Source organism: Eucalyptus grandis, chromosome 6 (genome assembly GCF_016545825.1).
Source record: "Eucalyptus grandis isolate ANBG69807.140 chromosome 6, ASM1654582v1, whole genome shotgun sequence".
Taxonomy (NCBI): domain Eukaryota; kingdom Viridiplantae; phylum Streptophyta; class Magnoliopsida; order Myrtales; family Myrtaceae; genus Eucalyptus; species Eucalyptus grandis.
The window spans coordinates 56,426,869-56,438,802 of NC_052617.1; the positions used below are offsets into that span (position 1 = coordinate 56,426,869).

General features: G+C 38.6%; 1 protein-coding gene across 1 annotated transcript; it reads right to left on the reverse strand.

Annotated features, from left to right (window-relative positions):
- Positions 1-3,048: 3,048 nt before the first annotated feature.
- LOC104450974 lies at positions 3,049-11,934 on the reverse strand. The gene is made up of 13 exons (XM_010065717.3): positions 11,348-11,934; positions 9,392-9,547; positions 9,061-9,273; positions 8,895-8,984; positions 8,601-8,717; positions 7,510-7,776; positions 7,199-7,355; positions 6,142-6,219; positions 5,654-5,754; positions 5,297-5,467; positions 4,826-4,900; positions 4,280-4,381; positions 3,049-3,596 (listed from the first exon to the last, which is right to left on the reverse strand). Exons 1-13 carry the CDS (start codon positions 11,729-11,731, stop codon positions 3,252-3,254), a joined length of 2,256 nt encoding a protein of 751 aa, XP_010064019.2. The 5' UTR covers positions 11,732-11,934; the 3' UTR covers positions 3,049-3,251.

Here is an 11,934-nt window from a genome sequence, read left to right on the forward strand (position 1 = left end):
ACTTTTAAATGCAAATGAGAATGAAACTGTACAAGATAAACATGATTACAAGTATTTTCTTGTGGACCATCGACAGTTGCTTGGAGTTAGGGTCTCCATTATTAGACAAGTGGTCTTTCATCCTTGGCAGCGTGGAAGTAAAGAATGCGAAATGTTTTCAAGTATCGGAACAATCCGTAATTGTGAAATCAAACACACCCGATTACATCACCAGAATTGTGCAAGACTAATTCTATTAAACCATTGTTGGACCACCCCGGCACGGAAATTAACCTTCGAAAGATTTTACACGAGAAAGCTGAATCCAAAAATAGTAACTTCTTATTCCAGACTATCATGTCTTCATCCTGAAATCAGAGGAACATTGCTCATTTAGGAAGCTTGTAACTGACCTAAATTCGCTTTACCGCAACATTACCAGTATCCAATTATTTCGTGCATCAACTTGGGGATGGACATTGGAGAGCGATTCCTAGTCAAGGTGCAGAAACCAAACTCTCCTCTGAATCAGGAAAAAAGCCTGAAATATAAATTTCCACATATAAAAATAAAAAGGAAACTAGTTAGGATTTAACAAGAAGGAAACCCCACACAATGTCACTTCTATATTCACACAATCGTGGAAAATCTAAGAGAAACTTTCTATATATTGAAGAAGCTAAGAACTTTCTATAAAGTGAAGAAGCTTTATCGTGGAAAATTCGAACAAATTTTCATAAATTGTAGAAGTTGTGTCGTGGATCTTACTTTAAGATTTCCCAAGGACCACGGTTGATTTATCTTATTCTTCTAAATCGGTATAAACACCAACAAAAGAAATTTATGACTAAGATTGACTCGGAAACATCATAGCAATACTCAAGACCCGTGCGTCACGGGCCTTGCCATGACTTTCGGAGAGCCAATTGCATTGCCGTAGCTATTAGACATTGCCTTCTGTTGACTTTCCAAGAAGCTACGTCGTGGATCTTACTTTAAGATTTCCCAAGGACCACAGTTGATTTATCTTATTCTTCTAAATCGGTATAAACACCAACAAAAGAAATTTATGACTAAGATTGACTCGGAAACATCATAGCAATACTCAAGACCCGTGCATCACAGGCCTTGCCGTGACTTTCGGAGAGCCAATTGCATTGCCATAGCTATTATACATTGCCTTCTGTTGAGAAGAAGCTGTGTCATGAATCTTACTTTAAGATTTCCCAAAGACCACGGTTGATTTATCTTATTCTTCTAAATCGGTATAGACACCAACAAAAGAAATTCATGACTAAGATTGACTTGGAAACATCATAGCAATACTCAAGACCCGTGCATCACGGGCCTTGCCGTGACTTTCGGAGAGCCAATTGCATTGCCGTAGCTATTAGACATTGCCTTTTGTTGACTTTTGAAGAAGCTATGCCGTGGATCTTACTTTAAGATTTCCCAAGGACCACGGTTGATTTATCTTATTCTTCTAAATCGGTATAGACACCAACAAAAGAAATTCATGACTAAGATTGACTTGGAAACATCATAGCAATACTCAAGACCCGTGCATCACGGGCCTTGCCGTGACTTTCAGAGAGCCAATTGCATTGCCGTAGCTATTAGACATTGCCTTTTGTTGACTTTTGAAGAAGCTATGCCGTGGATCTTACTTTAAGATTTCCCAAGGACCACGGTTGATTTATCTTATTCTTCTAAATCGGTATAAACACCAACAAAAGAAATTTATGACTAAGATTGACTCGGAAACATCATAGCAATACTCAAGATCTGTGCATCACGGGCCTTGCCATGACTTTCGGAGAGCCAATTGCATTGCCGTAGCTATTATACATTGCCTTCTGTTGGGACCTCTCATCTAATTGCATATTCTGGCAAACATTTAGATCATAGTGCAAATGACATTAGGTGTGGGGATCATCAAAAGATAATCATATTGGGCAGCAGTTAGGGAAGATATGGATGAAATTGGTGTATCATCGACATGGAGTAAGAAACAAGATAAAGGAAGAACAAAGAAACTATTAAAATATCCCTCGAGTTTGAGTTTGAGTTTATGAATAAAATTCAACCCAAATAAAGTATGCGAAAAAAATACGGAAATTGTATCCACGTCAAAGTCATGATTCAAGAATAACGATTGTCTCCGTGTTGGAATCAAGATCAAGAATGGAAATCCTACTTGAATTTTCATCGGATGCAAGATCGTCTTAAAATATACATGATACGCTTTCCTGATTAAAGTTGTGGCTAGGAAAGGAAAAATTTGTCCAAGAAGTCTTAAACTTATTGCATTGTTGCCAATTCAATCTTAAACCTTTCAATTTTGTCAATTGAGTCCTAAACATTTTCACGTTTTGCCAACTAAGTCCATCTAGCTAATTTTGGCTGAAAATAGGTAATGTGGACACCAACCGTACAATCGGCGCTAACTTTGATCATTTTTAATAATATTATTTCCTTTATTCTTTTCTTCTTCTTTTTTATAGCCCTAGGCTAGCGAGGCGAGGGTGTTGCGGCCCTCATCGGCACCATAGTTGAGAATGTTGGGAGCGCACACCAATGGCTCGATACCTTCACTTGAGAGGTCGCTAAGAGGAAGCCCAAATAATAATATATTTCTTTCCATGAGATATTTACCAAACACCGAGACACATTTGGAGTGGCCGCCAATCACTCTTAATTCCTAAACATCGCGACTAACTACCAATCAACCTCGACACCTTCACTTGGAGAGATGGCCAAGAGGTAAACTAAATTTGAGCCCATTAACTCCATATTCAATCAAAAACTTAAGCCAACGAATTATAGACTAATTAAAATATACTAATGGCTCCATCCCCCACCAATTCCCTGAAGTAAGACATGCATCTCAAGTGGCTGGAAACATAGGCATGGCCACGGAGGGTGGGAAAAATGCTCAATAGGAAGGTTCAGGCTTAGCATTGACTACTGGATGATGGGTGGCTCAACAGACAATTGTGACAATTTCGTGAGGGACGAGGTGAAATTTTGTTTATTACCACTGCGAGGGCCATATTTCCACTTCGAATATGTATTCACTCCACCTTCACTTGCATTAGTCATTAAGATCTATCATTCTTGAAAATAGACGCATCAACATTAGCCCGTCTCAGGTTCCATGTATTCTCTGAGAAACTATACATTATTATTGACTATGATACACACAAGGAAGAGACGAGTAACACTCGCCAATATGACATAACACAAATCTCTATACATACTGGTCAACATCACTAGAGACATGAACAACATTCACAGAGATCGAAACAACAATCGATGCACCCAAAACAAGCGAGGCCGGTGCAGAGTTGCGAAAGAGCGACTGCGCACCGGTCATTCACATAGGAGCAAGTTTGGATGAAGCACATGCAACAGATGCGATCCATCAGCTTGCCGCAACAATTCGAAGCTGCCTTGACCAAGACATTAGCAGCATCCGACGTCTTCTCTTCGACTCCTGGTGGAATATTCTTCACTGTTGCAGTCAAGTTACCGAAGCCTTTACCCAAATTTCCCAGCAAAATTACCCTCTGGCCCTTCAAGTCCAGCATCTTCTTGAAATTTACTTTTTCAGGCACCTGTTTTAAAGTGAAGATAATGACCTTATGTTGATGAAGAGAAGCAGAGATTTGAAATCAGCTTCATCACTTCTAATACATTCCAAAGTTTGCTACATATACGTATATGGATGGGATTGAAGCATCTCAAGGTGCATTTGGTTAAGACAGTTTTCAATTCTTAGTTTCACTATTAATGTTTATATATATAAAGGATTTTCTTCTATTTAATTTTCACTTTTGGAACATGTCTGGTACTATTAACAGAAAATCTTGTCTGTCTCTTGTCCTATTTAGGTTTTAACATTTAAGTCTTTCCAGAAATTTTCCTTCCTCTTCCACTTGCAAACCAATGAAAACAACATTGTGTTGCCTTAATTCAAAAGCAGGAGAAGCTGGATTCATTTTGACCACTTTCTGTTGTCATTGGAAATGAAAACTGCAAAGCTAGACACAGTTTTAAGTTTTCCAGATGATACCAAAAACCACTCCGTAAATATATAATAAAAAGTACAGAGGTAAAAGGATACACAACAGAGTATAGAAACAAATGTTAAAATTTACGAGTTCTGCAGGAGTCATACTTATTTAAATTAGTTATAGCAAAAACAGTTTTTTTTTTTTTTTTTTTTTGGCCTGCAGGATTTGTATAAGCCTATAGGTCAACAGTAGAAACTACTAGGTCAAATAGTGCTTGATTATACCTCTAGTGTAACATCAGATGTTATTTTCTCACGGACAGTTTCGAGTAAGATCATCCATGTATACTCCGATGGAACCCGTGATTGTATGCTCATTCTTGCAACCTATAATTAGACAGCACATGAAAGTGTAAGTAAGCTGAAAGTAACAGCAGCATGAAAATGGCCACAATGCCAATCCAGATTTGCCGCCCCACTGCAACATTCCATGCACTCATATTATGAATTAACCAACGAGAGGCCAAGTCAGAAAACTTCTGTATGACCAGATGTTATTAACTAAATAGTCTTAGCAAGAATTCTGGTTATAACAGGTGTTAATAAATAACAATTGATTTTTCTGGTTAGAATGATTTCATGCATCTTAAGATCCAAGGGTCAATATGTATAAGGCACCTTTCTTTTCAAAAAATGTCCCCTTCCTGCAAATTGTCATCCAGTCAAAACTTCCCTTGGGAAACTAACATGAGTGACGCTACTGTAACATCTAGATTAAATCCTTCCATGCTATAACAAATTTAATGTAGTTCGATGAGTTAAGAAACGAACCTTCTCCGCAAGCTGTGTATTTTTTTGAAACCAAGCCTGTGCTGTGAGGTCATCAATTTGTCTCTTTGCAAGTAGCTGACAGGATATTCAACAAAGAACTCAAAAAAGTGAATGTCGTTCTGATATCTCCATTTATATGCATTCACTAAACTAGATCGATTTCAGGTAGAACATGGAGGCATAAGAGGACCAACATAAATATAATACAAGTTCCTATTTGAGGCATTATCAACAAAATTTCTGCCACAATTTCATTAGAAAAAAGCATTCCAACAAAGTATGGATTGTAAGAGAAAGAAAGGCATCATGGTGAGCTTTACATCAAAGGTCACTACTCATTAATCAAGATGTTAGACTTTCAATTCGAAGTGTAAGTGAGGCCGACAGTATCCTCTAGAAAATCCATAGCAAACTTGAGAATTTGGAAGAGCTTCATTAATCCAAGAGTTTGTATTCAAGATCAAATATTACTCTGTCAATAGGGACATCCTTCACATGTTGCACTTTCAGATCTATCGTGCAGACGCTCCTATCCGCCAAAACACCACTAACTCTTGCAAGCTCCGGAAATTTCCCAGAAAATCTGCCTGATACAATTAATGGACTTCCCGATGAAAGGTCTGGAATTTGAGAGGGATATATCTGCCAATAGAATGGAAAGCAGCATATGACCACTCTGTCAGGGATGCATCTCCACTTAAATGAGTAACTTGTGATTCTATGAAGATAGAAAATTGCAATTTCCAAGATTATCACTCCTCAAAAGCTTTGATATCTGTTGGCGATTGAATTCGGAAATGAATTGTTGCTTGGAGAGGAAATTATTACCTCAAGTGAATCAAGATTTTCCAGAGCGTCCACTGTGATATCAGCCATCATGATTGACAACGCATTGGCAAGCCACCTTTGCATTCTAAGTTCAACTAACTCTGCTTATGCGAAAACAAACACAACAAACAAAGACAAGATTAGATTTTTTTGCCTTTAAAGAACTTGACAATTTTAAAACCCACAGATCTTTATTTGGACTAAGCAGAGATTGGATATCATAACACGCTTTAGAGAAGCTCCATTATTGCCCTTCTGGATTAAAACAACCTCATGTCAGAGATCTTGTAGGCAAAACTCCATTAAATATATTGTTCTAGAGCCGGACGGTCTCAATTTCTCCATTTTCAGATGTGAATGCCTTTTCCACATAAGAAAGTTCCCAACTCCACTAACATTAGCTAATACAAATGAATTGTTTCAGAGGTATATTAACCCATAAGAAACTTCATTCACTTTGAAACCAAAAAAAAAAAAAAATCAGTCACCTGCATCATAGGCAGCATCATGATAACCCCTTCCAATTTGAGAAAGCATCTGGAGAAAGTAATTGTTGCAGTATGCACCTGAAAAGAAAATTAGTTCACAGTAATTAACATAAATTGGTAAGCCCCCCTTATATGGTTCCACCGCAATATGCCTTTGACAAAAAATTGCAACTTAACACAAAGCCTAACCTCACAATCATAATGATTTTCTAGGTTCATATTATAGATCCAAATTCAAGCTGTATCCAAATTCTAGGTTCATATATAACATAGAAATAGCTTTATCAAAAAATTCGTGGCAGACAATTTGTGATAAAGTCAATATATATAAAAACTCTTCTCTTGATGTAGTCACCCGTAGAATATTTAAAGTACTATGATATAGTTCAAAATTGACTATTTTTCAATTTTGGTTTATCTGACCTAATGACTGCACTCATACCAGGAATCATACTGAAGTTATTGTCCTTTATGGGTAAGTATTAACTGATCGTCTTAATGACAGTTATCATTATATGTTGCTCTTCTGATTACATAGTTTGACTGCCAAGCGATGAAAGGTAAAAAGTAGTGATAGGCTTGCCATGTTTCCACAAATGAATGCATTCCAAACCCAACATTCATCAGGCTAGATTATTTAAAGTATTATGATATAGCTCAAAATTGACTATTTTCAATTTTGTGTATATCTGACTTAATGACTTCCTAAAGTCATTGTCCTTTATGGGTAAGTATAAATTGATTGTCTTAATGACAGTTATTATAAGTTGCTCTTCTGATTACATAGTTTGACTGCCAAGTGATGAATGGATTGTCATTGGAAAGGTAAACAGCAGTGGTAGGTTTGCAATGTTTCCACAAATGAATGCACTTCAAACCCTACATTCATCAGGTTTCTTGCTTGTATAATTGCATAAACACTTATATTCCTTTTGTTGCAGTGCTTCACACAACTCTAATCTAGAAACTTGAGAGGTTGCAACCAATGCTTTATATGTCACCCAATGCAAAAGTGATCAACTTCGATACTCTTTTGCACTTTTTAAAGATCGCTTACCTATTCCAAAGGTGCATATGCGAGGACAAATTGGTAGTCCACTTGAGCAATGATCCTTCACTTTATTGCAGATCTCTCGCTCATTTTCAACAGCCCCATCTGTGACTAGGAAAATGAATGGTATTGAACCAGTGGTTTCCGCCAACAACTTCATTGCCTGCAGTTGAGTAGATAAGTCAGTATGGTAGGGAAGTATTCCAAACTAGTATGTGAAAGTGACAAGGCAACTGAAAAATAAGAACGGCATTGAAGTTCTTAATGAATTTAGAATTCAAGCACCTTCCGGTGGCAATGGATGTTCATGTTCAAACCTGTTCTAGAGGAAACAAGATGTCTGTGCCACCATTAGCTGCAAAGTTGGCACTAATCCATTGGGTCGCATTTGAGATCGCCTCTGGTGTCGCTGGCTCCATCAACGAGGAGAATGAGTGAACTTCATTGTTGAAAGCTATTATGTTGAAAGAATCCTGCTGAGTGAGCCTTGAAAGCGATTCCAATATTGCGTTTTTTACATTCATCAGAAGGTTTTCCATGCTCGCACTTATATCAATGACATACACAACTTCTTTTGAATAGACCTGTCAAATGACTACTCCGAATTAGTGGATGCTGCCAAAGGGAGTGGCAATGCCATACACAAAAAAGGAAGAGACTCATAGAATGGCAGAGGCAAATAGAGCTTTTGCGCATTTTCATTAATCCATGAACAGAGGATCTACATAGACACATAGATCCGTGGATCCATATATCTCAATCGGAAAAGAATCAATAGAAAAGGAAATAATCGGAATTGATCGATATATTTCTCGAAACAAACAAAAAAGAAACGAAAGATAAAACATAAATCATGGATCAACTAAGCCCTCTTGGGGGCCTGCTTAAGAATAAGAAAGAGGAATCTCATGTAAATACCATGAAATAAGGTTTGATCCTATTCATGGCTACATAGGACTTAGTAAACCAACAATACTAATGCATCTGTTTACGACGAGGTCGGAATACTGCAGGTTCTTTACATAGCATGCCCCAGCTTGCATAGAATCAAAAAAAGGAACCATTAGTTCATTCAGACGAAACTTTAAATTCTTAATTTTGACAGTAAGTTCAAGAATGAGTTACTGGTCACCTTTCATTCTATCCTTTCAAATACGTTTTTAATGAATATTAGGTTTTTCCGAAATTTCTTATTAATTTTTTCAACTCGGCATTTTCACCATGTTTCTAAAAGCGTGAAAAGGCAACTCATAGCTTTTGCTATTACAACCAGTAGAGGAGACTGACAGGAAGTTTATTCATTACGACATTGAACACCAACTAGATTAGGAATGAAAGTAATATTCCTAAAAAAAATATCCAAGCATAGGTACATTAAATACAAGTCAATAGAAAAAACCTAACCAACCTTGCCACTCTGGTTTTTTCCAGGGTAAAAATAGAAGCAGAAGATGTCTCGTTGGTCAGTATCATGTAGAGATGGAGATTGCAAGAGCACACCCCCTGATATGTTTGTCGTTGAAACCTTTAGGCACGGGGAAGATAATGAGAGATGAGAACACTTGCATATCAAAATAGCTAATCATGGTAAAGTATGGCCCAGATATCTTTACATCAGACTTGGTAATATAATTCCCGGAAGCCTTGTTATTTTGAGGTGCTATATAGTAGTAGTCGAGAGAGAGGAGATAAAGGGTCATACGGAATAAGAAAATTTGAAGTCCTGACTCGACCATGTTGGAGCTTCTGCTTCATACAAGCAACTTAATTTACCAGCCTCGCGCCGCAAGTCCTATAAAAACACAGTAATATCCTTATTCCAGCTTTTGCTTGAAATCTTAGAGCATGAGAGAATTTATTGGACTCACCTTCAGCGGGTGGCTGATATGATTATGTAGCAGTTCTATGACAGTACCAGAGTTCACATTCAACAGCACCTTTTCTTTCTTCGGCATCTTGCTAACGACGGGATTTACATATGAAGGAAAGGTAAAAGGTATGCGTAAGGAAAACTGGTATCCTTGATATGTTAACTTCTGAGACCAATTTGCCTTCACTGATATCGTTGACCCTCCATAAACCTACAAAGTTAAGATGGTTGGAATATATTAGTTTCTCCATGGTTTAGAGTAGAAGACCAACCTGATGCTAGAAATCAATATCTTGAGTGGGATGGTGGAGAAAGATAAAAGAGACTACCTGTGGAACTTTAAACATGAAAGTCTGGGAATTCAAAAAGTTCCCATCTTTAGCTTTTCCCACTTCGGCACTCATATCTTCTATATCTTCCACAATGATCAGTTGACTGTTATATGATCTTCCAGCAACATCTACCTCAATACCTAGAAGCAAACCCTGTTAGCCAAATCATGCTTCTTTTGAGAACATAATTAAGAGAAGAAGGGGTAAAAGAAACTTTAGACATTTACAAGTTTAGCACAATTACATAATTGAAAGATACCATCAGCACCATAGAATGTAGAAGTGGTAAATTTAGTTCTGTTATTCAATGTGCTTATACAATGCCACAAAAATAGAACATTAGAGCTTACAAAATTTTTATTTGCTAGCTAGGTATAATACAAGGTATCAAGGTTGAAACTTCTATTAGCAGTTCCAAATGGTCGCCAAGAAATTGTCAGCAAAAAAATTCAAGAAGTGAAAATGGTGATAGACAACAGAAAACATTTGAAGTATGATTATGATAATTTCACCACAAAGAAATTGTAAAAGAAGGGATAACCTCTCCTATCACAAGGACAGTCACGATCCAAGAAGAAGGTGTCTCAGCAGTAGTCAAAGAGGTTCTGTCTTTGTTCCTTTAATTTCCAATGTAATTGCAATGTTAACAGATGATCGGCACTCGTTTAGGCTACTCTAGTTGGCCCTTGGAATAGAAGAAGGATCATTGAGCATCCTTGCATCTGAATCTAATGTACTTTGCTAATGATGTTGTAGAAAAGTAATTTTCCTGTTTTTAGTAATGCATATATGGTAAGCTGCAATGGAACCAATTTATACAAACAATACTCTGGAATAGGTAAACACTGATCTTCTTGGACCATTTCTCCGCATGGATGTGAAGAAGTGATCCGGCAGCTCATGCTCACTGATTTTGCCTAATCCCTATCGAAGCTTTGCTTGACAGTAAATTATCTTCTAAACTGGGAAAACAGATTTGTAATTACCACGTCCAGATAGCAAAGTTCCTTTCTCTGTTTTCTTCTCTAATCTGTTCATCAAATTTCTAACAACAACTTGCCTTAATCTTCTGACTGCTTGTCTAGTCAACGGTTCCAAGAACCAAGACAGCTTTGACTCCCAACACATATTAATAGAAAGCACTGAGCTGCATGCACATGGACGTGCTCTCGGATGCTAATTTACTTACATGATATAACAGACATTCTGTATGAACCCAACCATCCCATATATTATTTTTCTAAATCACTGCCGACCAACCCGGCCACTGGATTCCTACCAAATTCATTAAGAGAAAAAGAAACTTATCATTTTCGCTTAAAGGTATGCGCGCCCTCGCTGCCCAGATTGTCGGTGCAACTATGAATACTGTTATTTTCTAGTCTACGAAATTTTCGTCTAAAAAGAAATTCTTATTTTTTCTCCGTCCAAATCTAACTTCTGCGTTCCCATTGTCCAGAAATTCCCAGTTTATTCCCAATTTCCATCTGTCGTAATCTTTCCATTATTAGCGGCAACAGAGCATGAAAACCTCGATTTTACCAAAAAAAAAAAGAAAACCTCGAATGAATATGTCTCCGCATGGCTCCAAAACCAAATTGCACAAGCAAGCATAAAAAGAAAAAAAAGAAAAAACACGACCAAAACAAATGCAAGCTTCCAAAAAAAGCCCATTAAAAAAAAATGTAGGTGAACCTACTAAACTCGATCGTGACGACGTGACAGGTCACTGATATGTGAGAACATGTTTGAACAGTTGAAATAAAGTCAACTTAATATGGAAAAATAGCTCAGTGAAGAAACGACGAGAACATCATTCTAAAGCTAACCGACAAATTCACAAGGAGGAAAAAAAAAGTTGGAGGAGGCATGAAACTTTTTGCATATCGAGCTCTTTACAATTTCAGAAACGACATAACATTTCTTTTAGCAAAATCGATCCGAGCTATCTACCTGCTCTCCCATCGGTATCGCGACTTGACAATCGCACCTCCTGCTGGTCATTATGCAGTGCACGCGCCACCGCCCGGTCATGCTCACGAACGCCGTGTCCAGGTAGCAATCCACCTCCATCGCCATCTCGTGCATCTGAAGCGGCACCAGCGCCGGCGGATCGCACCGGCCGTGGACGTACGGCTGGTAGCTCGGCACGTCGGGGTTGTCCACCGCCGTCGGGTCCGGCACCACGGCGTAGACCATCGGCGCCGTCGGGAGGTAGTCGTCGGGGGACCTCGACATGGCCGGCGGGTCCGGGGCCGTGGCGGCGCCCTTGCCGTAGTAAATCCGCTTGGAGAGCGCGAGGCCGTAGTCGACGGAGCCCGCGAACTTGCTGGCCATGTCGCCGGCCGGCCGGAGGAAGGAGGCCGCTCCCGGCGAGGGACGTTCCGGCGACGGGAAGGGAAGAGGCGGAGAGCCGGCGAGGGGAGATGATTGGGAAGCCTGCACTGGTTTTGTTATCTTATGCACAGATGAAAAGATGACTGATTTATAGTCGTGGTTCGGTGAGACAGAGATAGAGAGAGAAAGAGAGAGATAGAGAG

Excerpts from the sequence above, each read along its gene's own strand:
- LOC104450974 (XM_010065717.3), bottom strand. The coding sequence starts at position 11,731 with ATGGCCAGCAAGTTCGCGGGCTCCGTCGACTACGGCCTCGCGCTCTCC. Across the intron at positions 7,356-7,509 it reads TCTTGTTTCCTCTAGAACAG|GCAATGAAGTTGTTGGCGGA; the intron begins GTTTGAACATGA and ends ACTCAACTGCAG. Across the intron at positions 6,220-7,198 it reads CATATGCACCTTTGGAATAG|GTGCATACTGCAACAATTAC; the intron begins GTAAGCGATCTT and ends TTTTCTTTTCAG.